The 18,949-nt window shown below is 45.4% G+C and overlaps 1 protein-coding gene across 1 annotated transcript; it reads right to left on the minus strand.

Moving 5' to 3' along the window:
• Positions 1 to 151: 151 nt before the first annotated feature.
• Positions 152 to 18,626, minus strand: lima1a (LIM domain and actin binding 1a). The gene is made up of 11 exons (XM_010742624.3): positions 18,353 to 18,626; positions 16,038 to 16,196; positions 14,855 to 14,900; positions 10,979 to 11,419; positions 4,611 to 4,668; positions 3,475 to 3,569; positions 2,688 to 2,753; positions 2,546 to 2,597; positions 2,193 to 2,257; positions 1,979 to 2,112; positions 152 to 1,851 (listed from the first exon to the last, which is right to left on the minus strand). Exons 2-11 carry the CDS (start codon positions 16,160 to 16,162, stop codon positions 774 to 776), a joined length of 2,160 nt encoding a protein of 719 aa, XP_010740926.3. The 5' UTR covers positions 16,163 to 16,196; positions 18,353 to 18,626; the 3' UTR covers positions 152 to 773.
• Positions 18,627 to 18,949: the final 323 nt, after the last annotated feature.

Raw genomic sequence — 18,949 nt, forward strand, 5'->3', positions numbered from 1 at the left:
TCACATTTTGCAAAACTCAGAGTGACTTATCTCTAAAATATTGGCAATATGCCAATTTATTGATATGATTTATGACATGAGAATGCATGAATGTTATTCTTATCACCATCTGACATGAACTGTGACACATTTAATAAGAAACAAAACATTATTTTTGTATATATCAATTTATTTATTTAAACAGTAGCAATCTAAGATATTTGGTCCCCTGGTTTAAAAACAGTACAACATTTTTCAGATCCAGTTAGAACTCTTGAAATCGGAAAAAAAACAAACAAAGGAACATAAATGTGTGTTTTTTTTTTTGTACAGGCAGCTGAAAAGAAAGTGAAACTAAAAACTACGCTTTTATTTTGAAATATGGTAACGGGTCAAAGTGAACGTCGTCGTCTTTTAAGCTTTCCTATCGGACGAGACTGAAACATTGATACTCGTGACAGCAGTTTGATAGAAAATTACAAAAGTCATGTCCACAAAAATAAACCTGATTCTCTCTGTGTCGTAACCTTCAGATATTTCTAAAACATTCGTCATGTGGGGGAATAATTTTAAATATCGGGCCTTTTTTTAAAAAAAACAGATCATGTGCGAGCGGCTCACGCGTAAAAACTGTTTTTGTCGAATGGCTTTAAAGGTTCAAAAAGAGTTCAGAAGCACAAAAAGAGTTCAGTAGAGTTCACGCAGAAGAGAAGAAGAAGACGACGACTAAAAAACGAAGGAATGGCGAGAAGTCTAAAGTGTTCATGGCTGTCATCGTGTTGGCCAACAGCGCTCTATACGTCCTCTTCCTCCGCTTCGTCCTCGTAGTATCGGTTTCGTTTGATCATCTCCTCCACCGTCAGCACCTCCTGCTCCTGCTCCTGCTGCTCCTCCTTGTCATCCACCTCCTCGCTGTCCCAGAAGCCCACGTCCTGAGACGACCGGCTGGCCTCCACCTCTCCTTCAGGAGACGAGATGTCTGTCGGGTTCTCCTCGTCTTTCAGAGGTGCCATCTCCTCCTCCAACACGCCTCCGTCTTCCTCCTCCATCTCCACCACCTCCACCTCCTCTTCTTCTTCTTCCTCCTGTCCAGGTTGTTCATCCACAGTGTCTTCTTCCTCGTTGGTGAGATGATCAGGCATGTTTTCACTCCTCATCTCCCCCTCCTGCTCCTCCTCTCCTGAGCTGGTGTGGACGTCCACACAGCTGTCTTCGGTTGGTGTCTGGCTGTCTGACGACTGGCCGCCGTGCTGCAGCTCCATGCCGGACGGTTCAGGGCTGAGGTCCCGGTCTTCCACGGGAGGAGGCGGGCTCGGTTTTCTGGCCTCAGGAGCTGGACTTTGTTCTGCCAGCGTGAAGGGCATGCTGCGCTCCTTCAGGGAGGAGGTCCGACGTAGACTGGGTGTCTCCTGCTCAGGAGGAGAGCAGGGGGAGTCCTCCTCCGGGGGCCACTTGGCTCGGATGGGCTTGGTGGCAGAGCCCCCGTCTGTGGTGGATCCACCGCGGCTGGTCGCGTCCTCCAGCTCCGTTCGTGGCGGCCAGGAGATTTTCAGCCTGCGGGCCTCCGTGGGTTTGTCGGCCTTCTCTGCTGATCCCTGTCCCAGAGCCTCCATGGTGGCTGTCAGCACGTTGACCTTAGCCAGCGGGGAGTCCTCCACACTGGGGCTGTCCAGGTCTGAGACCGGGCTCTGGATCTTTGGCTTCGGAGTGTTGGACTGGGGCGAGGTCTCACAGCTCTCCCCTTTGCTCTCCCACAGCTCTTTGTGGGGCCGGTGGCCGAAGCCCTCGTCGTAGTTTCCTTTGGCCTTGAAGAGCTGGCAGAAGTGCGGCTTGCAGTAGACGTTGTTGTGGAGGGAGGCGTAGTTCGCCAAACTGACGGAGATGAAATTAGAAACGAGACGTTATTTTATATCTGATGCCATCAAACTGGTAAATAACTCTGCAGGATTTATATAAACGTGGTGTGAGGCGTCATTATTATCGTTCGCGTCGTCCTCACCTGAGTTTGGTGTTGCAGTGCGAGCAGCGGAAACAGGAGCTGTGGTAGACGTGCTGATTGGCCACCAGCCTCTCCAGAGGATACACCGTCTTCAGACACGACACGCAGGTCTCCCTCACAGGTAGGCGGAAGCTCTAAACACACACACAAATTCATTAATTCAAAAAAGGTAAAACACATTTATGTTATTTACCTGTGTGGACGTTAGACTCACTTTGGAAGACTTGAGCTGAGAAGAGTCTCTCTGATTGGAGGATGCAGGCGTGCCAGGAGAAGATCCTGCATGTGTGAGAGAAATGTAATGACGTGATCTGAACACTAGATGGAGCCGTTTTCATGTTTAACACAACAAAGTGACACGAAGACGCTCAGGAATCCAAAAATAAAGTGACATGATCGATCACTCTGCAAGCTGAACTTCACATTTCAGATTTAGAATAATCTGCTTCATGTGTTTTTCCATGACTTACAACCAAACGTCCACTAATGATGGTCTAATTGCCAAGACCTCATTAGGAGAACATTCCTATCATCTAGAGTCATAGGAAGACGTGGAAAGTGAATTACCGTTGGTCTCCGGGGTGAAACTTTTCCTGCCGTTTGGCTCAGACTCTGGACTCTGTGACAAGAGAAAGATCGTCAGACGTGTTCAAGTCAAATATTTCCACGTGGAAACTTTACACAGGTGTTGCGTGAACCGTGTCCTCACCATGTCCAGAGAGAACGGAGGAACGTTCTCCTTCTGCTTCCCGCAGAACCCGTCCAGCTGATCGCTCTGTGAGACGACAAACAGGACAGGAAGTTTACTCGGAGAACTTTCATCATCGGTTACTTCACCTCTCTGAGCCGCGGCCTGTGGCCTCCCGTTTATTTTTGTACGTCTTTGTGATGAGATGCATCTTGGCGGCCTGCGGTCCTGCGTTAGTGAGTGTTAGTTTAGGTGATTGGATTTAAAACTTGAAAAGATTTAGAGGCACGCAGAGAAGACGCTGAAGAAACCTCAGGTAACCTTCACGTGCGTGGGCAAAGACATTAAAAATAAAAACTGATATTTCGGCCCCTGCTTTATCTGATTCTCTGTTAAATATTTGATGAAGATATAGGTACAAATATGTCTTGGACTAAAGAAAGATGCAGATACCAGAGAAACAGTAACTTTGTACTTCGTTACATTCTCCCTCTGCAACCGACTGAGGCTTAAAATTCCAACTAAACACTGAAGAAGTTTCCGAAGTGAAGCCGAGATGAAGATAAAAATATAAACCATCAGAGTGATGCAGGTACCGCCACCACAACACAAGACAGATGAACCGTTTGTGGTCGTGCTTTAACGGTAACTGCTCTACGAGATACTTGACAGGAAAAAAACTTCAGGAGGTTCCTCCAGAGGAACATAGATGTTGTTAGTAGTCCCAACCATGAGCAGTAAAGGGGTCGCAGATGGAGTAAGCAGTGCTGGAAAGTAACTAAGTACAGTTACCTACAGGAGTACTCACACTGACTGAGGTGGGAGGGACTTCCTGTTTGGAGATGGCAGCTTGGTAGAGGGCCATCCTGTCCCGGAGAGGAGTGGACTCTGCGAGACTTCCATCTGGTCAAACACAAACACAACACGTCGTGATTAAACCTCCAACAAGATCGTCACAGTTTAACTCTGGACGCACAAACGTTTGTTTTCCAGTCTGTTAAACGTCGGCAACGTTCTGCGAATTCTGCATCAGTCGTTCCTGATGAGGATTTATTTCTTTCCACCCCTCCCAGTTCAGGCCGAGTGCAGAATGTGCTGGTTAGTCATGCAGGCTGCGGACAGGAACACGAGGTCAGGAGTCTTCAGCCGTGCGGAGGGGAAGCGTGGATGTTTTGTCTCTTCCTGTCTGCTGATCACAGCGAACTGTGTCGTCACTTCTGAGCTTCTCACTTCTGGGAAGGATGTAATCCATCCCGAGGACGACACGGACGAAGTGACCCGGACAAAGGCTTTGTGAATGTGAGGCTATTAGAGCGGAGCATGTTTTTTCCTTTTACTATAATATTTGTTCTTAAAGCAGCTTTGAGTCAATATTTCCATGGTGAAGGATCGTACTGACGAAGCCGCCTCTTAAAGTTTTCTCACTTTTCACGACCTACTCAATGCCAAACAGCAGAGAGACAAAGCTAGAGCTGAGTTGAGCTGTGTGAATGAACGGTTCATCAGGTGGACACAAACACGACGACTGTAGTTTAATGGTAAAGTTGCAGAACGTGTAAATCAGCAACAGAAATCACCAGATCGACTTAAATTTGTCGGTGTTCAGGGTTCAGACCCGTTTTCTGCTGCCACCTAGTGGCCCAAAAAAATATGTTAAATCCTGCATTAGGTTAAATTTCAAAATATCCAACATTCATACGTATATTTTGTTTAACCTCAGTTAATATGATTAAAGTTTAAGATGTGCAACATGAATCAGCAACAAAAGCAAGTTCATGTTTGTGGCCAACTGATGAAAAGTTCATGTTAAAGTAATTACATTTAAAAAACATATAAGCACATTTCTTGAGTGCTATACATCCGTCTGGTTTGAGGACATTTGTTGCATGTTATTTATTTATTTATTTATTTAATCTCTGATGAAGAGAAAAAAAGACTCTGTACCTCCTAGTAGCTGGTCCATGTTGGCAGTACTACCGCTACTTGTTTGCTCTCTGGACACCTGCAACAAACAAACACACACACAGTCAGATGTGTGGAAAATGAACACACACGGCAACAAGTAGAGCTCAAACATACAGCTTCACACACACACGGGCATGATGCTCACATGTTTGAACGTGCTGGAAGCAACACAGATCAGTATGTGAATGACGAGTGAAAGGCAAAGACGAGGAGGTAAAGAGGTGTGTGTGTGTGTGTGTGTGTGTGTGTGTGTGTGTGTGTGTGTGTGTGTGTGTGTGTGTGTGTGTGTGTCCAGTCCAGTCCAGTCCAGTCCAAACCACCTTTAATCCCCTTATGAGCTCAGAGACGGAGCCTCAGACGGACCCCGTCTGTCCACAGCCAGCAGCCAAAACAACCCAATCAATCATTTTTATGTGAAATACCGGATACAAAACGTGATTGCTGCATCAGGATCTCTTCTTAAAACTCTGATCTGCATCGTGCATGCGTGTCTGAACACACTGTATCTGAAACAGATCATTAAGATCTGTTCCCGTCACCTCCCCAAAATAAAAAGGAAGCTTTAATATTAAACAGGATTAATTTTGTTGATTTGCAGAAGTCACAGCAGCCGAAAAGTCAAACCACTCCCACTGACTTTCATGCCAGTGACTCCTTCCAGCATGAGGACACACATGGTTCACTTCGAGTGCAGATTACACAATAGGTCAGAAGCTATGACGCCATTTAGAGTCAGTCTGTGAACCACAAGTGACCCGTCTGCATCTCAGGAGCTCGGAGCGTCTGCAGGCTTCAGCAAGTCAAAATATGAACAGAGGTGAATGCTGAGGAAAGCATGACAGACAAGTTAAAGCTCATCCGTTATCGCTGAGTGTCTCTCAAACAATACACAACACTGTCGCTCGGTGATCTAAAATCTAATTTTAAAGGATCAGAAGTCTGCTGATGACACTCTACATGTTTCCTTCTGTCAGTCACGAGTTAAAAATATAATTTATGATGGTTTTATTTGTTCTTCATGCCAAAGCGTCCAAAACGATTAGAAACAAAAAGTGAGCGATGCCGGGTTACATGTTTCTTGGCCACTTGGAAACACCAAAACGAACATGAACGCATCATCTTTAAGTAGCAGTTGCTTATTTACACGCCAAACAGACACCGAGCAACATTAGTCTTTATCTGAAGTCCAGTCTTTGTCTCTTTTAGCTCTGTTTTTGGTCTCCACCAACTCCCGAGGGACATATCTGGCTCAACAGCAAGCTGCAACTGCAGTTCCTCTAACGTCCACCTGAGGCTGGCTCCAGAAGTGAGTCAGTCTCCATAAGTCCCCATGTTTCACAGCAGAAATAAACATGTTTACAGCCTGGTACAAAAAACAGTTTTGGTCTCTGTAGCTAATTTCCCCGTTCATGACAACTGTACTGAGGGTGAATTTATATACAACTCACCTGTTCACATTATATTAAGGCTTAAAGTTATGCAGGATTAAGAGCTGAATGATCGGTGGAGCTGTTACCGGTGGCTTCTTTGAGCAACCAGGCTTCATTTGGCCCGCCTCAGGTCCACCTGATGATCCACAGCTTTGCCGGTGGATACGAGACTGCCAAGAAGGAGTCTTAAGAAACCTGTGGGTGACGTCACGGATACGACGTCCAGGTTTTATACAGTGCAGCAGATCTTAAATACAATGTATTGAGATTGAACCCAAACAGTAAAGATGTGGCTGCAAAACCAAAAGAAAGAGCTGAAAGATGCTAAAACAGTCAGCAGACCTGTGAGAACTACAGAGTCGTGGATTAATCTGATAATTTATCCGTTGTTGATATGAAAATATTGATCGTAGCAGCTTTAAGCTCTGAGCCGTGCACTGAACTTTCATCCTTTTATTATCAGGAGAGTCTGATGACCCAGACTTCCACAGATGTGACGCAAGGGCGAGTGTTTGCCAAATCTGAGAGTCTGACCCAGTGAGTGAGTTCCTCATAAATAATACACTCAGTGTGTGTCTGGAATTAGAGACCAGAGACCAAAAAAAAAAAAAAAAAAAATCATCATAATGACGGATCTATTCCCGAGGGTGGATTATCTTCCTAAAACCGGAGGTGCAGCTTTAAAAAGAGAGGAGGGTGGAGGGGGATGTCTGCATGTGTGTGTGTGTGTCTGCATGTGTGTGTGTGTGTGTCTGCATGTGTGTGTCTGCATGTGTGTGTGTGTGCCGGAGGGGGGGGTGTAAACAAGCAGCCGGGCCGTACGAGGCCAGGCCGGGTCTCAGGAGGCGAGACAAAGAATCTGCCGCTAATCCTGATACTATTAAAGCTCTCATTAAGACTGACAGGCTGACTGCAGCTCCTCTTATGACTCCACCCTGAACCACACACACACACACATTAAGCCTCACCTAAACAAAGACAGAAGAAGATACCACAAGCCTTTAAACGCGGTAATACACCTCGAGCCACAATGACACCGTTGAGAGCGCGCAGATGAAAGCCGGCTCTGATAAAGTTGCTCATGGAGCCGCCCTCTCTCTCTTTGACAAGCTGTTTTCTTTACGGGCACTTTGCAGCCGCTTCGCTTGAAAAGACTCTTTCAGCTACAGAGAATCTGACAGTCAACAAAAACAGACCAGCAGACTATGTGTGTGTGTGTGTGTGTGTGTGTGTGTGTGTCTCAGAGCAATGAAGCCGGCGCCTGTTCACGCTCCGAACACAAAAGAAAGCAAGAAACACCATATGAGCGTCTGAATGAATAGCTACCTCTCCTGCAGGCGATAAACAGTCAGCACAGAGAGCGAGGTGAAGCCTGATCGTACGACTGAATCCAGCAGCAGGGAGGCACAAACTGAGCAGAGCAGCCCCCAAGCTGGCTTACGACAGGGGAGATGTGGGGTAGGACCTCCCTCTGGAGATGGTTTTAGGGGAGGAGGAGGAGGAGGAGGAAGAAGAGGGAGCAGGTGTTCCAAAGGAGGAGGGGGGCTGGATGAAGGTGGGGATGATGAAGTGTGCCATGGTGTCACGGTCCCCCAGCCTCAGAATAAAGCGAAGGGTGGAGTCATTTGGGACAGACGGGTGCTGGAGGAGCAGCTGGTGTAGGGGGGGGTAACAGTGGGAGTAAAAGGAAGGAGGGAGGGATGGATGGATGGATGGATGGAGGGGGGCAGTGTGTGGGAGGGAGGGAGGAGATGGAGGCAGGGTCAATTAATTTCAGAGAGCCTCATGACTGCATGCTACACCCAGCCTGGGGAGGAGGAGTGATGTAGATAAAGGATGGGAGGGGGCATCATCAGGCGTCGTTCATTGGAGGAGGCAACATGTCTGAAGGAGTCAGCATTTTGAATTTAGAGATTTGGTAATGGACAACTTTGACCTGGTTACAATTTATCCTCAGAGGAACATGAACGTCTCAACAACTACTGGACGGACTACCATGAAATCTGAGATATTTCACTCAGAACCACGAGTAAACCTCTTGGTGGCGCTGGAGCTGAAGCCGTCTAATCTCCAGCTTCATCCTGTAGAACATTTCCCAGCAATCCGTCCAATAGTTGTTGAGATATTTCAGTCTGGACCAAAACTTCGCCTGGACGGCGTGGAGGTCGAGATCTGTGCTGACGTGTAAAAGAAGGGAGAGAACAAACAGAGAGGAGCTGGACGGCGGGGTGAGGAGCAGAGAAGTGGACAACAGGGATGATTGATGAGGTGGGGGAGAGGAGGAGGAGAGCTTGATAGCCTGAGGGGAGACAGTCTGAGGAGGCGCAGATCAGCTGTCTGCAGTCATGAGCCTGCACCATGACATCATCTGCTCCGCAAAGGGGAGCTCAACAAAAGAGGAGCAGAAGGCTCGGCCTGGGCTTTACACTGGACGCCATTGTAACTGTACAGATCTCCTCACACCGCTGCAGGATCCCCCAAACAATCCGTCCTTTGGTAAGAGAACTACGCAACGTGCAATAAAAGACTCCAAACTCCCCGTAGCGCTTCTTGATCTCACTCGTTTTTTTAAAGCCCACACAGGAGATCAGTGTGAAGCTGGACGCGGCGGAAAAACAAAAGTCTTTGTCAGAGCTGCACATTTTTTAATGTTTTCTAAGAGCCGCTCCTTTGAATCACATTAAAGCTCAACAAAAACTATCCCAGGGTTTGATCTCATCATATTACACACGTCACTGCTGCACCTTCATTACAATCAACACACACAAACACACAGTTGTAATGAACTGTAGCTGCTAGCCTTCTGAATGTGTATCCATCCACAGCTGAAAATAGTCCTCACCGACATATTTTCTCATTTGAGGGCGTTAAAAGAACATTTTAGGAAATTCCCTTTGATTAGATCAGAAGAAGAAGAAAAGCTCCCAGTGCGACCACAACTCACTCAGGTTAAATGAACGAGATATAAACTTTAGAAAGAGTCAGGCTAGCGGTTTCCCTCTGTTTCCAGTCTTTATGCTAAGCTAAGCTAACAGGCTGTTGGCTGCACCTTTAGATTTACTGCACAGACGTGAGTGTAGCTTGATTTTCTCATCTAAACCTCTGCAAAAATAAAAAGAATGAATGCATGTCAAACTATTCCTTTAAAAACTGCAGTTTAAACAACCGGCACCTCTACAGCACGGATCAATGAGTCAGAAAGCAGTGAAGAATATTTAGTTTTAAACTTTCCATGGGATGTTTTTCACATTATATATAAGATAACTCTTCATCATCATCATCATCACGCTTTAAAAAACAGCAACGCATGACTGATGATCGGTGCTGTTTGAGCCTGTTCGCCTGGCAGATTCGTTCTTGCTCATCAAAGATATAAAACATTTACAGGAATGGACGAGCAGAAATTCTTTGGAGGAGGAGGAGGAGGAGCGGCTGTTTGCCTGAGGCGTCGGCTCTGAGTTAGAGGAGAGACAGTGAACTTCTAATGAAGGTAGATCGTGTCGATTTCCAATGAAACAAAAAGGAAATTAAAAGAAACTCAAACATTCGGTTTCACTTTGTTTTCATTTACTCCCGTCAGTGAAGTAAAACTCTGAGACTGTTTTTAGCCGCTTGTTAACACAACGTTAAAACAAACTATATTTAGGAGTTATTTTCTGTAGGTGCCGATAGGTTTGGGACAGAAAGACACAGGTGGGGGAAGGGAAGTTGGAAAATATTTGGACTAAAAAATTGTTGTTTTTGGTCGACAATAATCCAAACGTAGAATATCGCCAGTCTTAACCTGTAAACTACATCCAGCACTCAGTTGTTTGAAAAAGCTGTATACAGTCAAACTGAAACAGTAACATATAATCTTCATCCAGGGTGCAAAAGTTACTTTTCCAGTGGATACTGGAATATTTCAAGTGGATTTGGCGACATGTTCGCAAATAGTTGTTTATTTGCACGTCCAGCAGTTATGGAGCAACATAAGAATTAGTTTTTGGTCGGGTCTTCATAATCTTCTTTTGGGTCTATCTGACTCTTTAGCTGCTAAAATCTGCAGCATGTTCATCATGTAGTTGGCAGTCAGTGACATCGATGCTCTTAGAGCGGTTAAAGTGGAACCAAAACAACGAGCTGATAGATGCCAAAACGCTCTGTTGATCTGAGGGGGAATCAGCGTTAAGTGGGGATTTTCTGCGTGTTTGTCACTACAAACGAGTCCTTTCAGATACGAGTTCTCATGTGATCCATTAATATAAATATCTCGACTCTAACGAGCGTGCCACCATCAATTACTTGACGGAGAGGAAGAGAATGTAGATCTAACGTCTGAAATAATTCGATCAATCAGGAATCAAAGAATACAAAGTGCAGCGGTGTTGTGTTTGTGTTTTAAAACAGCCGCCTGCTTTTTCAACGCCTCATGACGCCTCGTAACGTTCTCTTCCGGTCATAAATGGGCGCTCTGTGTGGAGGAAACACAGCGTGGCCGTTGTTAACGTGTCACACCTCGAGTGTGAGCGCTTTAGATTCGACACGCCTCGAGCAAAGAGGTGATGCCTCGACTCAAAAAAACAAAAAACAATTAGCTCCTCCGGTCGATGATGCCTGTCGAGAGGATGAGCGAGTCAGCTGAGTGTGTGTGTGTGTGTGTGTGTGTGTGTGTTGGGGTGAAGGATGGTGAAGAAGTGAGGCTGCACCATGTGACTCGCAGCATGACAGCACTGGAGGGATCTGACCTCGCTGAGAACAAACAGACTTTTTAAACTGTAACTGAAACTAATCAGGATCGTCTCCGTTTGAAGAAACTCTTCAGTTTCATGTCAGACCTCCAACTCTAACCTCCGACCTCGTTTTGGGAAAGTCACCCAGCATCGGGTCTCAGGTGACCTCCTGCTGGTCACCATGGCTGAAAAGAAAAAGACTTGCCTTGTCGGTCTCGCCCTTCTCAAACATCATCTTCAGGCTGTTGAGGGGAATACTCGGCTTCTCGATGTCCGGCACTTCAGCTGCCGCTGGCGCTTCCTCCTGCTCCTCTGAAGCTCTGCTGGGCTTCGCCTCCATGTCGGTCAGATCCTCGGGCTGAGCTGACTGCACCTGGTTCATCTCAGAGCGAACCTGAACCTCCGACTTGGTGTCCTGGTCTTGAGACAGCGCGGTGGTTTTCGGGGTGTTGAAGTGGTTCTCGATCTGTGATGCGGGTGCAGGTTTATGGCCCGTTGGTTGACTGACGTGGGTCCGAGGGTTGCCGGGACTGCAGGGCGTGGACTGAGGTTGGGCTCTGGGGCTGGACGGCTGCTGTTGTTCCCAGCGTTTCTTTAAAACACTCAGATTTCCACTGCAAAGGTTGGCGGGTAGAGGCTCTGCAACCTGCAGAGAAGAAGAAACACAGATGTCATTTACATGAAGAGATCCAAATCTCACGAAAACACAAACCAATAATCTCAATCTTAATACTCTCCAGCATCTCCAGTTTTTGTTCTAGATCTTCACTCCTCATGTTGTAGATCCATGAGACGAAGGCCTCTTGACTCAACTAAACTTTAACTGACATAAAAAATGTTCAACCTGAACTTAGAAAGTTGTCTGTCTCAGATGTAGGACTGGAACTCAATTATTTCCATCATCAGTTAATCTGATGATTTGTTTTCTCTTTTAAAAACTGTGAAAAATGTTCTGTATCCCGGAAACACAAGATTATCTTCAGACATACAAGTGTCGCATAAGACGAAGCAAAATTTGAGAAGTTGGAACTATAAAATGTTTTGTCAGTCATCAGAAATAAATGAATCAACTACTTTCAGCTTTGACAACAGGTTGCCGATCAAAGAAGCCTCGAACTGACGTTGTGTCAGTGTCATCTTTTGGATTTAGGACTGAATAAAACATTAATTTTAGCATAAAAGCCAATTAAATCGATTATTTGTCCATTAAAATATCTCTGAAGCTCAAATCGAGCTCTTCAAACAGCTCGTCTCATCTAAAGAGATATTTTAATCAACTTTCACTTTCACACAAACCATAAAACAGTTGCTGATCTTTCCTGTCGATCGCCTCGTTGCTGAATGGACTCATGTTTGCTGTGCAAACTTCAGTCGATGGTGCAGATGCAGAATATTTGGATGCTTTTAAAACAGAGCGGCGAGAAGACAAACTGCCAAGCCACACAAACAAACAGTCACACATCAACACGATGACTCACTGTTTCTATAAAAGAATCTCTGAATCTGTTTTTAGTTTGCATCAATGTTGGACTAACGCTACCTGAAACTGCTGAATGAAGCTAAAAACACATAAAACACACCGTTCACACACACATAAGTTAAACTACATGTTAACATTCATGCAGGAAAACTCTGTTAGAAACAGTAAAGCGAGGAAACAGCTGCACAGAAAGACAAAGAGCCGCTCAGCATGCACGTCCAGGAACCTGGATCTGCTGGACACAGAGCAGAAAGCGACAGGAAAAAGAAAAACTGTCAAAGTAGAGAGTTAAAAACCTGAGAGAGGCTGAAGACCCCGCTGTCCAGTTGCCGTTTGTGTGTTTAAGTGTGTGTGGTTTGTGTCGAGTGTGTCTGCTGGCCGGCTGGAAATGCTACAAGCTGTCCCAGATGTGAAAGTCTTGAGAAGTGATCAGAGCAGCATGAAGTAACTAGCCCACCCCCTACAACACAAGAGGGGGGGAACCAAAGGAGGGAAGGAAACAGGGAGAGGGAGTGAAGGGGTGAGGGGTGAGGAGGGGGAGGGAGAGAAAATCAGAAACAGACAGTCAGCGAGCGGAGGAGGAAAAAAAAAGGAAAATAAGTCCAGGAAATGAGAAAAGGTAAAAAAAAAAGGAGAGTGTGGAAAACTGAAAGGACAAAAAGACTTTCCACAAACACCAAACGTGGAGAAATAATTCTGCCCTGATAAGACTGATCACCGTTATCTCTGCCTCATGTTTATCTCAGGGACTGGATTCACCAGTAAGACCATTAACCAACTTCCTGTCTCATTCTTTACTTCATCCACTGAAACGACGGCAGAACATTCATTCATCTACACGAGGGAGCGCAAAGAGAAAACCTCTAAATCAGTTTAATGAACAGAACATCAGAAAATACATTTCATCGAGTGCCACGTCCAAAATAACCAGGACGTAACCAGCGATTCACAAACTTCTAGACTTAAATGTTAAGATAAATGTGTTCACGCTGTCAATTATGACAAAATATATAAATATGTACTGCGAGTACCCGGATGGTGAACGGTTATAAAGTTGAGTTCAGTACGCAGCGGAAGAGGACGAACCACCGACATAGGAAGAGGAAGCTGCTGGAGCTGAAGCGATTTTCGGTGATCGCAGCAATATACAAAGAGTTGTTGTACGTATGTTTTAAATTCAGGCAGTCAAATGTTGGTGCTAATGCAATTTAGTGAACAAGAATTGAAAATGTTGCAGTGTTGTAGTCCAAAACTAAACTAGAGTGTATCGAGACCAAGACTAGACCAAGACTAGACCAAGACTTGGTCTAACGGGAATGTTGTCAGCTTTACAGGTTATAAATCAAAGCATCGGACAAACTGAGATTTCAGAATCAGGTCTCATGAATTTGACCCGACGATGGCGCTAAAATAAAATCACAACTCTTTGGTTCAGACTTAAAAATTCATCTATTCTATATATACACATATCTATCCTCTGGGGACCACAAATGTTCATGAGAATTGTCCAGCAGTTGTTCAGTCAGGACTAAAGTGGTGGCTGAACTGAACGTTGCTTCCTTCAGAGCTAAAATCAGTGTCAAAGACCCAGATCTCTGCTAAACAAAGTCCAAAGATAACTGAGAAGTAACCAGCCGTTTGTAAAAACAGGAGAACGTTAAACCTCCGTTAGAAAACAAAAAAGGGAAACGCCCAAAGAAATTAACAGAACAATAAAAATCATATATTCCTAAAGGAATATGCACCAAACAGCTAAAAAGCTTTGTGATTTCTTTTAATTCATTAAGTTCGCACCAAAAAGCAGCAGAAGAAAACGTGGCTGTGCAAAAGAAACGCTCCTACCTGAGGCTGTGAAGAAGCCGTCTGACCCTGCACCCGCCCCGCTGTGAGAGCACAGCGTCTCTGCGAGGCACCAACACGCCCTCCCACGCACAGATCAGATCAGGTGGGGGACGGACGGAGGCGTCTCGTTACCGCTGCTGCATGACAGCACACGCTAATGCAGCTCACCTGCTGCAGCGTGTGGAGACTCTGAGCAACACATGTGTCAGCTCAAGAATGAGGTCTGCACATGAAGGTGTGAATGTGTTGGATCAGGAGAGCAAGTACTGTAATGAAGTACAGCTTCAAGGTACTTTACTCAAGTATTTGCAGGTTTAAATCTGAAATACTGCAGCCTGTACTCCACTACATTTATCTGAAAGCGAATTACTTTAACATATAAAAACATTAAATTTGATGCTTTAATGATAAAACTACAGACGTGCTGATTAAACACTCATGCTGGAATTTACCCGAGCTCACAGAACTGTCTGTACTAATAAGCGTGATGACGTTGTAACTTGTCGTGGAGATTGAGCAAGGATGTCAGCAAAGCCCTGTCCGTGCATGCCCACATAGTCCCGAGACAAAAACATCTTATCAGGAGTTAAAATACCAGCGGGGGTCAGAGTGTGACGTAGCTCTTCAATCGAGTCATCGAATAAATCATCTTTAGTGACTTTTATGTGTTTATGTTTCGTGCTTTCAGGGTCTGAATACTTCACTGTGAAGGAGTGCACATACCAGACATATTTCAGACTTTATTTCTACGTTACCTACCATTTTCTTCCTCTCTGCGTTGCCTTCCTCTGCTGCCATCTGGTACCTGAAGGAGGAGGAAGAGGAGAACATTTACAGTCACACGCAAACTGTGATAAAAGTAAGAAGCAGCTGGTCGGCAGCCAGGAAAATTTATATGAAATATTGTCTCCAGAAACGTCAGATGACTTCACGTGTTGCAGTAGACGGAAAATCTTCAGCCCACGTTAGGTCACTCAGAGGAGACACGTGGATATAAACTAAAAAGACCAACAGACTCAAGTTTATCTCAACAAAAGAGCTTTGTTTGTTCAGTGAAGTCCTGAGAAACGGATATATTCATTTATTTTCCATAACTGCTCATCCTTGTCATCATGGTGGGCTGGATCCAATCCCAGATGAGTTTGGGCAAGAGGCCGGGTCGACCCGGCGTGAAGTGGAAGTTAATTCACATTGAAAGATCCATTTGATGCAGCAGTAATAACATCATGATGGCGTACTGAGTCAAAAATAGATTTTCAAGAAGAATTTTATAACTTAAAGTTCAGCTCAGTGAGAAATCTCCTCTAGAGAGTCGGTACAATAAGAACAGACGAGAGCGTGCATGTGACTGCAGATGTCAGATCCTGCTTTAACACAGTCTGTACTAAACACACGACCAAACAACAAGAGTCTGAACTTTAGTTTCAAGAGACCTGAAGAGGAATAAATATTGAACGTCTTGAAACATGGATCCTCATGTGCTGCTGCTTCCCGAGTGTCATCATATACATCTGCAAAAACAACTGGAGCGTTCCTTGCACACAGGAAGGAAGAAGTTTAAACTGAAGTAGAGCAGCACTAGCTCCTAGTGGACAGACGGAGGAGGTGCAGAGAGGAGACACGCTGCCCATGAAGCCGCCTCAATTCACAGACGAGTAACCTGACACGAGCAGCTGAAGGTGGAAACCCTGAATGGTGCCGCACGTCTATACCGAAGAGTTGTACTCCGTAACGACGAGCACGACTGGAGTGACCGGTCGGGGCTGATGGTGTGATAGTCACATTTTGTTTTTGCAGAAAAAAAAGAGGAAGAGAGGCGTGAAAGTGACCCATGACCTCATCCTGTGATCAGACCGCAGGGGGAGATGACAAAAAAAAGAAAAGAGTGATCTGCTGAGTGGCTGTTGGTGAATTATTAAAGTCACGAGAGGCTCAGACTTACTTGGAGAAGCGCTCTGCGATGGCATTGTTTTTACCCCGGGTGGAGACGATCGACAGCTCCTTGGCGGTGACCCTCAGCGACTGGGACGCCCACTGCCTGCGGCTGAACGGAGCGACGGAGGCCATCTTCTGTGCACGAGCGATCGATCTGTCTTGTCGGCTTGTCAGGAGAGAGGACACAGGAAAGAAAGAAATGAGAACAAAACTAGAGCAAGTACTTCTCCTCTGCAGCTCTGAGACTGGAGGAACACCCTTCCTGTGTGTCTGAATGTTCATCACACCGCCTAACAAACATCATACTCACCCCTACTTCACAAAACAGGCTTCAGATCACACGTCCCAGTTTCTGTCACCCAGAAATCAATACACTCATCCAGACGACACATCTGACTGTGTCAGCCCTGCGGCATGAACCGGCCCGCTGTGCGCCTGAGTCAGAAAGTCAATAGAGCGCGTCAAACAGCCATTGACCATCTGTTCCCTCTGTGACACTGCTCTAACCGAGCCTCCAGGGCGACTACCAGCAGACGAGACAACTGATACGCCTGCATCACACAAAAACCCTCTTGTAAAACACACTTTCACAACACACACACACAGACACACACACACGTCTTTACCTGCACCGCCTCGAGGCCGGCAGGGCGAGCAGACACACGCAGCAGCGCCGTCAGCTTACAACAAATTACTGTCATCTGTGAGTTTTTACGTGCTCCGGATGAATCAAACAATGAAGTCGATGAGAGGCTCGGTGACGACAGAGCCTCCGGGCTCCCGACTCATCGGCTCGACAGGTGGATGTTGCCTAATTAGGACTTAAGGAATGAATTTCTACACTGCCTGCAACTCTGATCGTTCAAATGACACCTCAAGAGACATTCACTGACGATGTAATGCAGCATTTTTAGTAAATAAATAACTGTATTAATGTTCCAACTAAGGATTAATTTAATTCTCAATGACGCTGCTTTAGAAAACATCAGAGAATGGTGGAAAGTCTGTTGTTAAAGTCTTTTGAGAGGTGAGGTGATGTCGTCACACATCATATAAGTTATTTCATTTTCTACTATTTAAAAAACAAATAAATCTCATGCAAGAAGCAAAAATCATCAAATTTATACTATTTTTACTTGAAAAATTACCTTAAAAATGTTTCATTTATTAATTGATTTATGTTGACTTATTCTGATTTAGTGGCATCTAGCGGTGAAGCTGCTGTGACTCAGGATGTATATCGTGTTTTCCACTAATCTAAATGATTTGTGGTTCGATCCCCGGCTCCTCCAGTCGTGTCGAACAACCCCATCTGCCTCTGAATGTTTGTGTTAGCTCCCAAAAACTGACGGCAGCCAATGCCGTCATCGTTAGTGTGAGAGATGTGGTGTAAAAGCAAGACGACTAGAAAGGGATGATAGAAGTAAGTCCATATATTTCCTTTCTCATTCTCGCCTTTCTAGCATGAAACTACGGAGGCCACAAAACATGCAAAAGGCCTCAGCTGGAGTCAGTGTTTATTTTGTCCTTTCGGGGCTACTGTAGCTTCAACATGGCGACTCCGTAGAAGAGGACCCGCTCATCTGCAGATATGAAAGTCTCATTCTAAGGTAACAGAAACATAATTATTTATTTTCATGTGATGAAGCACTGGATATTTAAATGATTACACACTGTGAGGATGTTGCCTTATAAGGCCCGGCTCATTCATTTCTACAACCACAAGAATTTGGGAACTGTTCTGCTCTACGAGATCAAGATAAGTCTGAAGTCTGTTATCTGATGATTCAGGCGGCAACTCACAAATATAATGACATGTCAGAGCACTTTGAAATGACCCAAAGTCCTTTGAATGAAACGTTTTGTCTGACAAAAAGTCCAAAACTCAAAAGATGAGCAGACAGATCGTCACGTTAAGAGAGGCTGGAAGCATTTCCAGCTCACATCGTCACCGTGCTCAGTGTCAATTGTTTCCTACCAGGTGAAATACAAATGAAGGATGATAGTGACTCTGTCCAGACTACACTTCAGCTCTCCCCTGTGAGATTACAAACAAAGCAGCATGTAAAACGGATGCAGACCTGCATGCAAAGCTGACTTTTAAAGTCCTGTGTCAGAGCCAGCAACAACAAAGAGAAGCCCTGACCAAACCTTCCCCGAGGTTAAAGGAAGACAATGAGCCGCCTCGGGTGTCTGATTTCAAATTTTAAAAAAGGTGAAAACACAGATGCTCGAGTTCAAACTTCAAAGACATGCACAGGACATCAGCTAACTTCACATTTCTTCACATCATCAAGAAGAACATTTTAAAACTCCTCCTACCTGTGTCTGTTTGCTGTTTCACTCCCTGACGCCTGTGTGCTTCAGATGTCCACTGCTTGTGTATTTCCTTCTCTTTTCACCCCCTCAGCTGCTGCCACCAGCGCTTATGAGTAGACAGGGAAGTGGGAGGAGTCCCACCACTCCTATTTAACTCCTCTCGGCCAATAAAGAAGCAGCATTCACCTGCCAGGTACGAGGTTTTCTCCCTCCCTGTCCAATCAGCGGGGATCAGTGTGAGCATGGAACAACCTTGAAGGTGTGCGAGATCATCCACCTGTGGGCAACAACATGGCAGACGAGGAGGAGGAGGAGGAGGAGGAGGAGGAGGAGGACTGACGGGGGGGAATCCCACACTGGATTCCTGGAAGCTGAGTGAGCTGCAGACTCTTCTCACAGGGTCAAGACTGTAAAGGATGTGACTCATTCACAGCCCCGGTCTGACTCCACTGAAAGGAAGAAGAAAGAGGATCAGCAAGAGAAAATTAGATGGTGCGAAAAAGATAAAAGTTTTCTAACCCGTGCACAAATCACAGATCAGAGGACAGACTCACGTTTTTTAGATTAGATTCACAGACACAGACCCACATGGACACTGAA

This window comes from Larimichthys crocea, chromosome XV (genome assembly GCF_000972845.2).
Source record: "Larimichthys crocea isolate SSNF chromosome XV, L_crocea_2.0, whole genome shotgun sequence".
In the NCBI taxonomy this organism is placed as follows: Eukaryota; Metazoa; Chordata; class Actinopteri; family Sciaenidae; genus Larimichthys; species Larimichthys crocea.

Excerpts from the sequence above, each read along its gene's own strand:
- lima1a (XM_010742624.3), bottom strand. The coding sequence starts at position 16,162 with ATGGCCTCCGTCGCTCCGTTCAGCCGCAGGCAGTGGGCGTCCCAGTCG. Across the intron at positions 3,570-4,610 it reads CATGGACCAGCTACTAGGAG|ATGGAAGTCTCGCAGAGTCC; the intron begins GTACAGAGTCTT and ends GTGTTTGACCAG. Across the intron at positions 2,598-2,687 it reads CTCCGTTCTCTCTGGACATG|AGTCCAGAGTCTGAGCCAAA; the intron begins GTGAGGACACGG and ends CTCTTGTCACAG.